The sequence below is a fragment of the Globicephala melas genome, chromosome 2, assembly GCF_963455315.2.
Source record: "Globicephala melas chromosome 2, mGloMel1.2, whole genome shotgun sequence".
Lineage (NCBI taxonomy): Eukaryota > Metazoa > Chordata > Mammalia > Artiodactyla > Delphinidae > Globicephala > Globicephala melas.
The window spans coordinates 38,135,956-38,152,440 of NC_083315.2; the positions used below are offsets into that span (position 1 = coordinate 38,135,956).

A 16,485-nucleotide genomic window follows, 5' to 3' on the forward strand; every position below is an offset into this window, starting at 1 on the left:
TTGAAAGAACCATCCTTTTTCCATTGTATTGCCATGGCACCTTTGTCAAAATTCAGTTGACCATGTCGGTGTATATATTGTGGTCAATTTCTGAGCTCTCTGTTCTGTTCCTTTCTCAGAGCTTTTGCTTCCTCAGATCCTTCTAAGGCTGGCTTCTTATTCAGGGTCAGTGTGAAAATTACCTTTTTAAAGAGGCCTTTCTGGGCTACCCTGTTTAAACATGTCCCCCTTTCCTCCTCCTTATTCAAATCACATCATATTGTTGTGTTGTCTTTGCAGCACTAACTAAGACCTGAAATTATCTAGTACTGGGTAAGAAAGTATTCAGGCCAAGGAGATACCATCCCACTGAACTCTAATCACATTTTTGTATTGTTCATTTCCCGTGTAAAAACTACACAAGATTTTTGTACATTAACCTTGTATCCTGTGACCTCGCTCAACTCATTTATTGGTTTTAATAGACTTTTTTTTTTGGTGTGTGGATTCTTTAGATTTTTCTATATATGAGTGTGTCATCTGTGAATAGAGACAGAGATAGTGTTACTTCTTCCTTTCCAACCTCGATGTCTTTTATTTCTACTTCTTGCCTAATTGTCCTGGCTAGAACGTTCATTGCAGTGTTGAATAGAAGGGGTGAGAGCAGATCTCTTTATCTTGTTGCTGATTGTAGGGGAAACATTCAGTCTTTCACCATTAAGCATGATATTAGTTGTGAGTTTTTCATAGATATTCTATATCAGGTGAGAAAGCTCCCTTTTACTCCTGGTTTGTTGATTGTTTTATCATGAAGGGGTTTTTTACCAAATGCGTTTTCTGTGGCTATTGAGTTGATCATAGGTAGTGATTTTCCTTCTGAATAGTTTTAAGAAGGGCCTCCTGCCAGTAGTTATGTCTGACTCTAGTCCCAACTTAGGTATCAACATACCTGGTAGGGGGGATATCTGGCTGCTCTTTTTTTTTTTTTCCTGTGTCTAGTCTGACTAGAACACTATTATTAAAATTATTATTATTTTTTGTAAATATGTAATACCTGCACACGATAAAAAAGAATCATTTAGCAAAGAGTCAACCATGACAAGCAAGTCTCTTCCCACCCTGACACCCTGCTTACCTTCCCCTTTAGCAACTGCTATGCTCATTTCCTGGAATATTGAGGTGCTTTCCTGCTACAAGGGCCGAGGTGAATAGTTGCCCCAGAGACTTTATGACCTGAAAATCCTCAAGTATTTTCTATGTGGCCCTTTACAGAAAAAGTATGCTGATTCCTTTTTTTTTTTAGTCTCTTACCATTTCAAAGGATGCCGCTATGATATACTATGATATCGTTGTGTATGTCATTTTATACGTGTGAGTTTTGGTAGAGTGAATTCCTGTAAGTGGAATTGCTAGGTCTTACTGTCTCAGCATTTGTCATTTTCATAGATACTACCACACAGCTCTCTTGATAACTTGAACCAGTTTACATTTTCTCCCTTGAGCCTGTTCCCGTAGCCTCGCACTAACAGTGCGCTAATAATTTGATACCTGCCAATCTGATAACTGAAACATGGTACTCGTAATTTGCATTTTTCTTATTATGAATAAGGTTTAGCATATTTTCTGAAGGCAACAGTTAAAAAATCAAAAAGCAAAGAACAAACAATTCCTTCTGAGCCCTTTCTAGCCCAGTCGACTCTGGACTCAGGGCCTGGTCACCACCAACACTACGCGGGATGCCGGGCGTGGCCGGAGCTGGAGTGGGTGGCCGCGGAGCCCTCGGTTCCCCCCCATCCCCTCCCAGCCGCGGAGCCCCGCCCCGAGTCCGCCTCTGGCGGGCCTGGGCGGAGCACGTGGCCCAGTGGGAGGTGCTGCGCTGCCTGATTTATTCCCGTCCAGGAGAAGGAGTGAGAACCGCCGGGTCTGAACAGCCCGAGCGCCGGGTCTCGGGCCCGCATCTCCACACCATGCCGTGCCCCCGTGTGCTGGCCGCGCTCTGCGGCGCGCTCCTCTGCGCCTCGGGGCTCTTCGCCTTCTCCGGTGAGTCGATCGCGCCGCCCTCTCGCCCTCGCCCCTCCTCTCCGCGCCGCTCGGAAGTTCGCCGCCGCGCCCTCCCTCTACTTCCACTGTTTACAAACTTGGTCAAAGAGCCGGCGCCAAGCGGAGGGGCGACCTCTCCGGCTGCGCCCCGGAGGGAGGCGGGGATGCCCTCGGCCTCTCCTGCTGTCTCCGCGCCGGAGGGCTTTTGGCCGGTGATAGAGGCTTGAGCGCTGGGCGGGGACTCGGGACACTGGGTGACAGCCCAGCCTCCCCCAGGGATGAGGCTTACACAGAACAAAGGAATCCGCTGTGTTGGGCCTCTCTTTTCCCATCTGTAAAATGAGGCCATTGAACTGTGTCTGACTCGCGCGCTCCTTCCACCAGGAAGTTTCTAGGACTCTTGTATTGATAAGTCTTCTCCAGCCAACTTTCCCTGGTAACTCCCTTCCCAGCCCTGGCGGCTGGTCAGTTCACTGGAATTTTATCCTCTGCTTCAAAGTAGGTGTCTGGTCAGATAAGCGAAGGGCTGGGGAGTCGGTGGAATGGAAGGGCCTCCAGCTGGGACCCAAGAGGGGGCAAGGAGCCTGGGGAGGGACTTGGAAAAGGGCTCCCTCCTGAGGTGACGGCGCCTGACTACCCCCCTCCCCCTGCGGCCTTGGGCTGCTGCTTTATCTTCCTTGGTCCTCCTCCCCCGCCTAGGATGCATCGTGCTAGCAGCTGGGCCTCCAACAGGGTGGTCATGGGGATGCCCTATTCGCTTCACAGTGGGCTGAGGAAAGGGTGCCCACGGGGTGGGGGGAGATGGCAAAGACTCTTCAGGCACCCCCTCCATCATTTTCTCATAGAAATAAGATTGGCTGAAGCAAGTTGGGGGTGGGTGGGTGGGTCCCAGATGAGCCCTGGCTGTGCCATCCGGTGCCAGTCTGACCCCCAGGCTTGGAGTGGAAGCCTAAGGCCTCTCCAAGCTCCCCTGAGACATGGAGAGCTGGCTGGGTCTTAAAAGTCCCTTGCCACTCCTCTCTGGCCCCAGAGCCTGAGCCCTGGCAAAATGTCCCTGGGGAAATCTCCCAAAGAGGGTAGGACACTGAAATCCCAAAGGCGGTTTTGTGGAGGGTGACCTGGCTTTGTGGGAAGGGGGAAGTACCACAGCTGCAGTGCACAGGTGAGTCAGTCAAGGGCCTGCCAGATAGGGGAGACCTTTCCCTTTCCCTTTTGCCCACTCACCTGCTTTGCCCTGGAGCAGTACAGGGAGAGGGCACTTTGGGAGGGGGAGGGAGGGGAGTTGGACCTTGCCTGGTTGGGAGCCCAGGGCTCTGGCCATTCTCAAGCCTCTGCCGTGGCAGTGCCCACCAGCCTGTCAGGTCAGGGAGGGGATTAACCTGCTATTTAAAGCCAGTGACTAATAGCTCATTGGGAGCCTCCTTAAGCTCCCGAGGCCCACGCTGAGGTGGAGCTCTGAGGCCTCCATTGCTCATTGACAGTGTTCCCTTCCCTGGAGCCCCCGCCCTGGTCTCTGGAGCTTTGGGATCTCAGGAGGGCCTCCAGCCTGGGATGGCTTGACTCTGCAGTGAGGAAAAAAGATGTCTCATGTTTTACCCCAAATGACGGGTTTGGGTGTGGGGTCTGAGGTAGCCCTTCTGGGATGCTAAGGTCAGCTAGAAGGTGCTCTGCAGGACTGGCTGACCTAGTGGGCTGAAGTTCACTCGAGTCAAGGGATTGGGGACAGGCTAACAGTGCACATCTGTCAGCCAGGGCCCCAGCCGGAAGCTGTGATGTCCTCTCTAGCCCTCTTCCCACCTCTACTCGTTGTCCAGTTTTTCTCAAATCTGTCCTTCTTCCTCACCCCTTCGCCTGACTTCCTGTCTTACCAGGAGGCCTGTGACAGCCTCCCTGATGCTCTCGATGCTCTCCTGGTTTCCTACCTCACCTGCTCCCGTCCTGTTTCCACACAGAGCCAGAGGGATCTTTGTGTAGCTACAGGATGCCTCCCCACCCTGGGCAGCGCATCCACATCTCTGCAGATGGCCTTTGCTTGACATTCTCCATCCCCAACTAAGAAATGGCTTCCCCACTCCCACCTCATGCTTGAGAATCTCTGACTTTTTTTTCCTGGTGGACAATGGTGGGGAGACTAAAGGAAGGTTAAGAGCCCTTGTTCTGCAGGCTGAAAAGTCTAAACTTGTCATTCTTAAGAGTCCCTACCAGTCTCCCTTTTCAGGGATGTCTTACTGTTCTCCAGCATACCATGTCCTCTGTGCTTCTGCTTTTCTGAAGAAAGTTCTTTCCTCATTCCCCAGCCTGACACCCTCCCACTCTGACTTTCTTTTTTTTTTTTTTGGCCGTGCCACAGGGCATGTGGGATCTTAGTTCCCTGACCAGGGATCGAACCTGTGCCTCCTGCATTGGAAGCACAGAGTCTTAACCACTGGACCACCAGGGAAGTCCCTCCCTCTCTGACTTTTAAACTAGCTCAAATGTCCCCACCTCTGAAACTTCCTGCTCCCTGGCAGAAACCATCCTCCGCTGGCCCCTCATGCAGGCTTCCGTCAGAGCTCATGGCCCCTCTTCATTATGTGGTGACTTGTCTGCCGCTTTCCTCTGGCTTCTTGAGGCCTAGACTGCATCTGATTTCTCTGTCTCAGGGGCCCAGGACGTACATGGTAGTTGGCCCCCCAGATATTTACTCAATGAACGACTTGTTCCTGACTCAGAACTGTTATTGCAGGTGACTTCTGTGACTCCAGCCAGTGCCTGCATGGTGGGACCTGCTTGTTGGACCAGGACAGAAAACCCCCCTTCCACTGCCTCTGCCCTGAAGGCTTCACGGGCCTCATATGCAACGAGACTGAGAGAGGTACCCGCCCTGGGACATACCTGCCACTTCCCACTGGCTCCCAGTTGCAGCCCAGGCTGCTGGGCTGAGCTCCTCCCGAAGTGGACACTGGTCCCCAGCACCCCTCCTATTGCCCGCCAGCTTTTCCCTGGAAGCTCCCAGGCCACTTGGAAAGCTGGGTGCTTCCTTCACTTGGGCTGACTCACCTACCCGTGACCCTTCTTGGCTCCAGGCTGGCCCAGGCCCCATCGGGCAGATTGGGAGGGGGGAGGGACGAGATGGTTGGGGGAAGCGGGCAGTGGGCCAAGTTTGGGCGGAGGGTCCTTTTGGGCTTGGCCCATCTGCTTCTGCCTGTCCCCAGCTCCTTCCTGATCACCTGCCCATCTCACCTGCCTCCCTCTCCCCAGGTCCCTGTTTCCCAAATCCCTGCCACAATGATGCCGAATGCCAGGTGATTGATGACTTCCACCGAGGGGATGTCTTCACCCAGTACATCTGCGAGTGCCCTCATGGCTACACAGGCATCCACTGTGAGATTGGTGAGTATCTGGGGGTGCCTGTTTCAGGGGGCAGACCCTGAGCCACAGTCCTGGCAGCCCAGGCAGTGTGCTGGCCTTATTCCTGGGTCAGGGTGCATTGAGGAAGTGGACAGAGCCTCAGTTAGGCCGGGGTGGTGTGTGGGGGAGGGGCAGGGGACCCTGTTGTCCCTCCCCAGGCTTCTTCCTGCCTGGCCCTCTCTCCTGGGACTGCAGGCCAGGCCTGATGTCTCTGCAGGGGAGTGAGGGCTGGTGGTAACCCCAGAGGTCGTGGGAGTGTTATTTTATGTCACCATGAATCAGACACACAGCATTAGGGTAAAGTCTTGACATTTCTCTACCAAGAGGGGAAAACCAACAGATTCTTAATCTTTTGGGGCCCAGGAGGTTAGTTAATAAGGTTTGAGCCTCAGGGTCTGACAGTTCTGGCCCAGGTCTGATCTCTGGCTTCATCACAGAGCTCTGGGAAGAGGGAGAGGCCTGGGCAGGCTGGGTCATCCCCTCACGGTCAGGCGCTCAGAGGCCCTGCGTGTGCAGAGGGGCTGACCCGCCTGGCCTGCTTGGTCATCCACGTGGCCACAGACCGGTGCTGGGCGGGTACCTGGCAGACCTGGCCAGCATTGTCTGTGCACGCCGTCTCCCTCCTGGCCTGGCTGGGGTCCCTCCCACAACCCAGGACTCTTCCTCACTTGCTGTGGGGCGGCAAGGTCATGTCTAGGTGCAGGGGTAGGGGGAGTAGGGGTGGCGGTGCCAGACGTCTGCAGTCCGGTGGCTCTGTCACTGAGCCCTGCGGGCAGGGGGCAGGTGCTCCTGCTGTAGGCAGATGTGGGGCTGGGCTCTGGGAGGAGGAGGGAGGGCAGGGCCAGCCCGGTGGGAGCTGGCTCCTGGGGAGAGCAGATGAAGTGCCTGTGTCACCCTTCATGTTAGAGGAGACAGCCCCGAGGGCCTGGGCCCTGGGCCCTGGGCTGAGGCCTACGTGTCTGAGATACTGGGTGGAGGAATGCGGGGGGGCGGGGTCACCAAAGCTGACAGAGCCCTGGGTGGGGCCAGGTGGGCCCACTAATTACGCTGCTAGGAGCCCAGGTAACCCTGGGTGTGCCTGAGTGGGGATTACTCATCTAGCCTCCTTCTGCTTCTCGGCCTGGGGTCTGTCCAGCACCTGGGGCAGAAGGCAGGAGGCAACCACAAAGCTGGAGGAACACCCCCAGAGAGACCTTTGCAGCCCCCCTTATCTGTTACATGGTGTGTTTCCTTGGAGCCACCAGGACCCCACAGGCCCAAAGAATGCACGTTTGGGGCCCTCTGGGTGTGGGCATGGGTGCTGCGAGGACAGAGCAGAGCAGACCTGGCTTCAGGTCTCTGCTCAGCCAGTGGCCCGCTCTGATCTCGGGTGTATGGCCTCCCTTGTGCCTCATTCTCCCTGTGAGAATGTCAGACACCGAGCTTGGTGTGAGCCTGGGATTTTGGAATAAGAGTGGATCTGTCCCGGGTTCTCTGCTTGGGAGCTGAGCCCCAGGCACACAGGCTCGGCCCCCAAGGACCACATCGCTTGGCCAGGGGCAGCTTCCCAGATGGCTGGGTCAGGACCAGTAGCTAGAAGGGGCAAAGGGTATGAGGGAAAACAGAATGGCACTCACACCCCATCCAGAAAACTCCTGCCAGTGGGATTCTAGAAACCTCCAGGCAGATGTGCTTCTTGCTTTATGTGCAGTACGAGTAATGTTCACTGCTGTCTGAGGCGTCGCTTCTTCTGAAGCCATCCTCCTGGGGGAACCAGGGACCGGGCTGGGTGTGGCGGTCCTCCTGATGGGGCGGGGGCACGAAGGAAGAGGAGGCCACGCTGCTATTCACTCAGCAGCCCACTCCCCCCTCGAATAATTGCTGCTCCATATCCTGTAAGAACGAGACCACCTCCTGCAGCCTGGTGGGGGACACCAGCTGCCAGTCATGGCAGTACCATGAGTGCCGGCCTGCCCTAGAACCTTCTGGCAGCCCAGGGTCCCAACCCCCAGTGACTCTGCCCGGCCCCTCTCTTCCTCACTGTGCACCTTGTCTTGGTATCTCCTTGGCCTTCATTGTCCCTTCATGGTCTCTGCTCTGGGTCCCCGGCAGAGGCCACACTGTCTTGTTCTTGTGTCCTCTGGGCCCCGCATGCTCGGGTGGCCCTCTGACTGCCCCCTCCCCCCTCAGTCTGCACCTCGCCGCTGGGCATGGAGACGGGCGCTATCGCCGACTCCCAGATCTCCGCCTCGTCCATGCACTTGGGTTTCATGGGTTTGCAGCGCTGGGCCCCGTATCTGGCCCGCCTGCACCTCACGGGCATTGTCAACGCATGGACATCCAGCAACTACGACAGAAGCCCCTGGATCCAGGTATGGAAGGGACGGCTCAGGGGTGCGTAGCGTGAGGGGAATGAAGAAGATGGGATGAGTGCACCTGCATTTGGGGGTCACCACGGGAGGATTCATAACCGGGATCTAGGTAGCATGGTAGCAGGTTCCCACGGGTGAAGTATCTTTAAGTAGAGGGCAGCTTTGGGGGGCCTGGAGTGCGTGGGCAGGATGAGGGGGAGTGAACGCTAGGCTGTAGAGGGGCTCTTTGCACTGTACGAGGCCTCTGGAAGCTTGTCCTTGTGTGCTTCCCTGAGCACTGGGCCCAAAGCCTGGAGAGGGCCAGATGAGAAAGCCGCCCTTATTTGTCCTGCTTGGGTTGTTCTCCTTCTGGGCTGGGGGAGTGATGGCGGTGAAAAGAACCTGGGAGATAGGGGTTCTGTCCTTCCTGTCCTGGTCCAGGTGAACCTGATGCGGAAGATGCGGGTGACGGGTGTGGTGACGCAGGGTGCTAGCCGCGCAGGCAGTGCCGAGTACCTGAAGACTTTCAAGGTGGCCTACAGCACCAATGGGCGCAAGTTCCAGTTCATCCAGGGCGCAGGGGAGTCAGGAGATAAGGTGAGGTTTGTTGTGAGCCCTAAAGAAGGGCTGTGGTCAGCAACCCCTGGGGCTCCAGCGCCGTTTGAGGGCCCCCAATGAGGTGAGAGTGCCCTGGGTGATTGGCCTTGAGGTGGGTTTTCAGGTGTTTCTTGGTTTGAAGAATTTGGGAAACCCAGATTGTGCCCGTGCTCTGTGGTTAAAAGTAATAGCCCCACTTTATAGATAAGAATAGTGAGACTCAAAAAGTTTCAGTGACTCGTTGAGGGTGGCGGTAGTGGTGGATATGGGATGCATTCAGAGCCGTCAGGGATACCATGTACAGTCATACAGGTTGTATACTGGTGTCATTACTAAGTCAGCACCATTCGCGTCATGTTTGTATACTTCTATCTGTGGGAAAATTGTTATAAAAACGTCTTTTGAGAAAGGAGTACCTTTTCCTAATTTGCACAGAGGCACCCTATAGATCATAGGTGGCCCTGTGCGAAAGACGGGGGCTTTATGCCCAGGCCCCATGGTGACCAAGGAAGGTCTGAAAAAGGGAATCTGTGTTGAGGGCTGTGAGGTGGCCAGAGGAAGGGCTGAGCCCCTCCTGGCTCTGCTAAGCCCACCTCCGCCTCCGGGCCCAAAGAGGAAGGGGAGACCACCCCAGGAAGTGGGACTGCCCACACTGACCCACTCCTCCAGTCTGCCTCTTCTCTCCTAGATATTTATGGGTAATGTGGACAACAGCGGCCTGAAGGTCAACCTGTTTGAAACCCCTCTGGAGGTGCAGTATGTGAGACTGGTGCCCATGATCTGCCACCGGGGCTGCACCCTTCGCTTTGAGCTCCTTGGCTGTGAGTTGAATGGTGAGTGCTGGAGGCTCTGTTATCCTCGGAGATGGCTTTCCCTGCCCGCTCTTTTCTCAGCCAAGCTGAGCTGAGTAGGGTGGCAGCAAGGCCCGGGAACCTGGGCTGTCACAGGAGATGGCCACAAGAGGGATCATCTGGCCATCAGCAGTCCTGCCCAGGTGTTTGCTCTTTGCTGGTTGGTAGAGGAAAAAAGACACCACCTCAATTTTCAAAATATTTTCACTTAACTCTGATTGGTTCCTTGAGCTTCTAGAACATGTAGCATTCGTTCTGTTTTGCAGATGTCAGTTCCACGAGGGCAAGGAGTTTGTTTTGTTCACTGCTGCGTTCCCAGTGCCTAGAACAGAGCCTGGCTCATAGGCACTCAGTAAATATTGATGGATGAGTGAGTGAATGAATGAATGAGGAAAATGAGGCCCAGATAAATTGTTTATCAGGGGCACACAGCTGGTAGGTATTAAAAGTTGGTCTGAATTCCTGGGCTTCTGACACCTACCCATCCACTGTTTCTTCCCCCAAACCTGTAGCCTGCATTCAAGAGAAACATGGGGACTTCTAGGGTCATAGGGCTGGAGATGGTGCTTTTTTTTTAAAGATTTTTTTTTTTGATGAGGACAATTTTTAAAGTTTTTATTGATTTTGTTACTATATTGCTTCTGTTTTATGTTTTGGTTTTTTGGCTGAGAGGCATATGTGATCTTAGCTCCCTGACCAGGGTTCGAACCTGCACCCCCTGCATTGGAAGGTGAAGTCTTAACCACTGGACCTCCAGGGAAGTCCCCTGGGGATGGTGATTGTTTTTTTTGTTTTTGTTTTTTTTTTTTGGGGTACGCGGGCCTCTCAGTGTTGCGGCCTCTCCCGTTGCGGGGCACAGGTTCTGGACGCGCAGGCTCAGCGGCCATGGCTCACGGGCCCAGCCGCTCCGCGGCATGTGGGATCCTCCCGGACTGGGGCACGAACCCGTGTCCCCTGCATTGGCAGGCGGACTCTCAACCACTGCGCCACCAGGGAAGCCCGGGGATGGTGATTCTTGTTGCTCTTTCCGGAGAGGTTCTCAGATGGAGGGATGGGGGACCAGAAGGGGATACGTTTCTGCTGAGTCATAAAAAATCTCACCACTGGAGAGGTCAGGGTGCAGAGGTTGGGCTGAGGGCCTTGTCTCTGCCCAGCTCAGCCCAGCCTTGCCTTCTCTGAGGCCTGGATAGTTCCCTCTTTTTGCAGCCACAGTGCCACCTGCTGGCCACCGGCAGAACTGTAGGGCTCACTAGGCAGAGCTGCAGAGCAGAGGTGCTCTCTGTCTTTCTCATCTTAACCCAAGACCCACCCTCTGCTCCCCCTTCCACCCCCTGTGGCACCACTTTCTGTTATCCCGTTTTAGTTACTTCCCAATACCACTCAGAGCTCAGTTCAGTGACTGTCTGGGTTTAGTCTTTTTTTTTAAGTATGTACTTGAGCCAGCATATTCTTGCTCCCAGGGTCACTGCTTTTTGAGCCTAACTGTTCTTTTTTTAAAAAATATTTATTTATTTTGGCTGCACCAGGTCTTAGTTGCGGCATGCATGTGGGATCTAGTTCCCCGACCAGGAATCGAACTCAGGCCCCCTGCATGGGGAGCATGGAGTCTTAACTACTGGACCACCAGGGAAGTCCCCCAAGCCTAACTGTTTTAAGTGGGGAGTTAAAGACTTTGCCTTTTGCTAAAAGGAAATTCAGGTGATTGGTAAAGGACATAGACAGGTCTGGGGCCCCCCACCCTGGGCTCCTCTCCCTGGAGTCCCTCACTACTCACTGTCATAGTCTGAATCCTTTGGCTAATTTCCAGCCTAGGCCTGTCACAGCCGGTTACCTCCAAGGCCAAGAGAGGGTGAGTCTGGCAAGCTGAGGAAGTGAAGTTTTTCTGTTTGCTTCCCTCAAGGACTGGACCATCTCCTTTCCCTTGTAGGCATTCCGGTCACCTGGAGAGAGTGTTGGTGTGTGCCTGTGTGCACATGCGTGGGGCTGAGGTCTGGGCGTTTCTGGGCATGCCCTGCACCAGGATTCCTCTTCACCAGCGGGCAAGGTGTCCTTGGTGAATTGATTAGTTATTTAACTTAGTAGATAGACATTTATTAAGATATTTATTAAGCTCCTTCTGAGTGCCTGGCTCTAGGGAGCAATATTGGTGAGATCCCTGACCTCATGGAATTGCATTCTAATGAGGGAGGCTGATGTGAAACAAGGATCAAATAAAAGAAAGGTCAGATAGCAGCAAGAACTATGAAGGAAACATTAGAGGGAGATGTGATGAGGGTGACTTGGGGTGAAGAGAGGGAACGGCATGGGGACTGCTGTGTTGGATGGCGTTTGAGTAGAGGCTTGAATGATGGAGATCAAGCCGCGTGAAGAACTTGGAAAGGGCATCCCAGGCAAGGAATTGACACATGCGAAGGCCCTGGGGCATGTGAAGGATAGAAGGGAGGCCAATGGAGCTGGAGCCTAGAGAATGAGGCGTAGCTTGGTGGGTGATGAGGCTGGAGAGGTAGGCAGAGACGGACCAGGCAGGGGCCACGTAGACCATTTTAAGGATTCAGGTCTTTATCCTGAGAACAAGGGGCAGCCATTGTGGAGGGAGTGCTAATAGGACACGGTTAGAGTTGGGTCTAGAAGAGCTCCCTTAGGCTGTATAGGGAGATTGGGGGCAGAGGGCCACTGTGAGTGAGGGGAGAGACATGTGGGAAGGTAAGGTGGCTTGGATCAGGGTGGTGGAGTCAATGGATTGGGCAGATTAGAGCCTTCTACTAAAGTGAGCTCCATGGACCAGCAGGATGAGCATCACCTGGGAGCTTGTAGAAATGCAAACTCCCAGCCCCACCCTTGACTTTCTGAGACAGAATCCTCATATTAACAAGGTCCCCAGGTGATCTGTGAGAAGCACTGCTCTGGTACCTCATTTTATAGATGGGGAGTCTGAGGACCAGAGAGGGGAGGGACTTCCCAGGGTCGCATAGCGAGTGGTGGAGCTGACAGTCCTGCTCTCGGTTTGGCACCCTGCCCAGGGCATTTTATGTGGAAGGCTGTCTGACATGCCGTAAGCAATGGGGGCATGAACTGCTGGAAGCAGATGATCTGTAGAAGGGTCCACCGTGGGCAAATGATGCCTTGGTGTCCTCTGCAGAGTGTTCCAGCCTTGGGCCGGTCTCATGGCCCTCCAGGTCTGGAGCCATGGGATGAGCCACCTCCCAGCCCAGCAGCCTCTCTTTGTGGGAGCAGGGTAGAGGTTACCTGGTGCACCACCGTCACGAGGAGATGGTACGATTGGTCGGCATCAGCACACTCTGGAGGCAAATGTCTTTACTGGCAGGGGAGTGAGCGTGTGGGGAGACAGTGAGGTAAAGCACTGGGTTCTATAGTCAGCTCCCAGATGGAGCCATGACTTTCTAAGCCCACTCTCCCACTCCTGACTTTGCAAAGGGACAGGCAGTTGTACAGTGGTGATTCTGCCACGTGTGAGACACGCCCATCGTTCTTTTGGGAGTTTTATCTCCTGCTCGTTCCCGACTGTTCTGGCCACCTGCAGGTGCAGAACAGCCAGCACATTCCTGAGTGTTTGGAGCAGGCCTGAGTGAAACCAAGGCCAGCTTCTCAGGTAGCCCTCCCAGGCCTCTCTGACAGCATGCCAGGTAGTGAGTGTGTGAAGGCCCTCTGGGAGGGGCTGTGGGGCAGGGATACAGGGTTGTTCCTGAGCCCCAGGAATTCTGACTTTTCTGCTTCCACCTGCTAGAGAGCAGGAATATTGTCCTGCTCATCGCTGGGTCACCACCAGGCAGGCCTTCATGGCTCTGGGTTGGTGCAGGAGTGGTGGAGATAGTGTCACAGTGTGACATGGTGATTAGGAGTGTGTGTGTGTGTGTGTGAGACTTGGGCACAATGCTTAATGTCTCTCAGCCTCAGTTTTCTCATCTGTGGAATGGGGTTACTAATATCCTCTTCGTTCCGGTTTTTGTGTGGTAGATAAAATAACTGAAGTCAGCACTGAGTCAGTGAGATGATTGTTATTAGCACTCTTGACGGTTATCCCAGGACTCAGCGGTGTGAATAGCAGCTGTACTGTAGGAGTGACAGAGAGGAAGTGCTGTGAGTCCAGAGAAGGGAGAAGTCCCACCCAAGTGAGGTGGTCAGGGCAGGCTTCTTGGAGGAGGTGTCCCATGAGTCAGGCCTTGAAGGAGGGTGGAGGTGGTGGATCAGGGCCTGCCGTGGTGCAGAGGGAGAAGAGCGGTGGGTGATCTGTGTAGAGCAAGTGAGGGGCGCTGGGTGGGAGCTGAGCTGAGGAGTGGGTGGGGCTGTCAGTAAGCAAATAGAATGGTTGGCCCTAAAAGTGGAAGGATCTTCCGTCTGTTGTCTAAGAGGATGCCAGAGGTCGGTCAGGAGCCACAGAGTTCTTTCCCCTTCACCACCTCATGCTCACACCCCTGGGAGGCTGTGGACCCCAGATCTGGGTGACAGCACCCCCCTTGTTGGCAGGATGCGCCGAACCCCTAGGCCTGAAGGACAACACCATCCCCAGCAAGCAGATCACAGCCTCCAGCTTCTACAAAACCTGGGGCCTCAGTGCCTTTAGCTGGTATCCCTCCTATGCCCGGCTGGATAATCAGGGCAAGTTCAACGCCTGGACCGCCCAGACCAACAGTGCCTCTGAGTGGCTTCAGGTGGGTCAGGCTCCCCCTCGGGTGCAGGGCTGGGGTAGGCTGGCATTGGGTGGGTTTGGATGGGGCTGTTGGATCTATGACCCTGGCCCAACCCAGGCTTCTGCTCCCCAAGAGGGAGTTTCTGCACGGCCTTGTTTGTGTTCGGCTTTGCTCCTTCTTCCTCTCATATCCCCACCTTTCTCCTGATTCTGTAACTCCAGAGGGGGGGATGGTGGGGGAGCTCAGTGCTGCTTCCACCAAGGCCCCCAGTCCCAGGTGGTGAGTGTGTGTGTGTGTGTGTGTGTGTGTAGGTGTAGGGGTAGGGCCACCTCCATTGGCTGCCACAGGGTGATAAGGCTGAGCCCCACGTACAGCAGGGCGGGATGGAGGAGGGACACCTCAGGATTTCTCTGCCTGCACTCAGAGGATGCTCTCTAACTTGCTGTCTGAGAACACACCGTGTGACAGCCCTTGGATTTCATTGAAATTGGGAAGCACAGGAGAGTCATGGAAAACCAGAGCACCCACTCACTTTATAGATGAGGAAACTGGGTCCCAGCAGGGTGAGGATTTGCCTGGGGCTCACCCGCTTGTTGGCAGTGAGTTGGGTTTGCAGCCTGGGTCTTCGCACTGCCTGCCCAGGGGCAGCTGGCAGGCTCCCTGGGATGGGCAGGGAACTGGGGGGCAGGAGGGGCATCTCTAGGCCCCAACAAGCACATTAGCCTGTGGGGCTGGGTTCCGTGAGGAGCTGCCTGCCTTTGGAGTCCCTCAGGACCAATGTCAGGCTGTGGACAGCCCTGCAGGGGCCTCAGGAGCAGTTCATGTCCCTGTAGGCTATGGCCTCCCCTGTCCCTGTTCCTATCCTTTGAGGGGTTGGCAGTAAGTTGGCTGGAGCCCAGGCTCTGAAATCTGAGCTTCATTGCATCAAAGTGCTTAACAGTGTCTGACAAAGTAAGTGGAATTATTTATGCCCATTTTATAGATGGAAAACTGAGGCTCTGCCAAGTGAAGTAGTTTTTCCAGAACTAGATTGTATGCCCCAGTGTGTCTGCCTTTTCCCACCTTACTGGAGATGGTCCAAGCAAAGAGATGGGGTGGATTTTTTTTTTTTTTCCTGTAGATTGACCTGGGCTCTCAGAAGCGAGTGACTGGCATCATCACCCAGGGGGCACGAGACTTTGGCCACATCCAATATGTGGCAGCCTACAAGGTGGCCTATGGTGACGATGGTGTGAACTGGACTGAGTACAGGGACCAGGGGGCCGTGGAAAGCAAGGTGAGTGTGTGTCCAGCTGTCCTTCCCTCCCCACTCCAGGGATGCCCTGCGAGTGGGATCTGGGGCCCTAAGGGGAGGAAAGCTGGCTCTGGGGCCCTCCTGACCCCCTCTGTGTCTCTAGATCTTCCCTGGCAACATGGACAATAATTCCCACAAGAAGAACATGTTTGAGGCGCCTTTCCTGGCTCGCTTTGTGCGCATCCTGCCTGTGGCCTGGCACAACCGCATCACCCTTCGCGTGGAGCTGCTGGGCTGTTAGTGGTAGGCCCAGCTGCAGTGACCGCAAGGGCCGTGGGGGCACCTGCCCCTTTCCTGGTTCTCCTGGCCTTCTGGGGACCTGCTGCCTTTTCCACCCGTCCTCCTGATTGTAGCTGACCTGGGGGCGGGGGTTTCAGTCGTCTCTCCCTCCCTCCCTCCCTCCCTCCCCCTCCCACATGCCCGTGGTGCCTACCCCTCATGCCATCCCATTTTCTTAGGCACGGTGGGAGTTGAGTAGGTCTGGGATGGACAGGGAAGGGCGAAGTAGGGCGCGTGGGTCCTCCGTAGCACCTCTCCCACACCCCCCATTCCCAAGGCCCTGGAGGAATAGGCCCTGAGGCCCCAAGCTGGAGAGTGCTGGTCTCCCGCCCCTCAGCCCTGGGGCATGATGCTGCCACTCTGCTGCTTCCACCTAGCCCCCCCCCCCCGACACTTCCCCCTCATCTCCCTGGAGACCCCTCTTGACCCTCCTCCTGAAGCCTAGAGGGAGACAGAAGCGGGTGGGGTGGGTCTGTGGAGAGATGGGGGAGGAGGTGGCTGGGCCTGGGCGGCCCTCTGTGCTGGTTCTTCACCCCCGAGTACACAGGCAGCTTTCAAAATATATTTATATCACCCCCTGAACTCTCGCTGTGGTTCATCGTTGCTCCGTCAAAATGGGCTTTGACTTGGGCTGGTGTCCCCACCCTGAGTCCTCCCCGGGTCCCAGCATTCTTGTGTCACCTGCCCGACTATAGAGAGGGAGGAGACTACTGGGGGGGGGCCCACTGGAGGGGCCAGGACTTTTCCCCTCAATTCTCCTCCTCCAGACCCATGCAGCCCCAGGGCCATCGCTGCTGCCAGGTGAGTGCCTGGGGCGGGGCCTATGCAGAGGCTGTCTTCACAAATGCCTTTGCTCCCTTCCCACGCCAGGAAGACAGGCAGAGGCTGCTGGTTTTCCCCTGCGGCAATTGCCATTTTCTCTGCAACTGGAGCGGTGGGCTGGAGAAACTATTAGAAACTCAGTGAACCTGGGCTGCTTTCAGAGCTGCAGGAGCCCCAGGACGGGGTACAGCGTGGGATGGGAGGGGCCAGGGCTCTGCCAAGTAGGTGGGGCGTTCCTGGCCCAGCACACTGGT

At 55.1% G+C, this 16,485-nt stretch overlaps 1 protein-coding gene across 1 annotated transcript; it reads left to right on the plus strand.

Annotated features, from left to right (window-relative positions):
- The first annotated feature begins 1,857 nt into the window (after positions 1-1,857).
- On the plus strand, positions 1,858-15,974 carry MFGE8 (milk fat globule EGF and factor V/VIII domain containing). Its single transcript, XM_030878660.3, has 9 exons — positions 1,858-2,019; positions 4,745-4,873; positions 5,260-5,391; positions 7,579-7,760; positions 8,181-8,336; positions 9,025-9,169; positions 13,673-13,857; positions 14,957-15,112; positions 15,234-15,974. Exons 1-9 carry the CDS (start codon positions 1,947-1,949, stop codon positions 15,369-15,371), a joined length of 1,296 nt encoding a protein of 431 aa, XP_030734520.1. The 5' UTR covers positions 1,858-1,946; the 3' UTR covers positions 15,372-15,974.
- Positions 15,975-16,485: the final 511 nt, after the last annotated feature.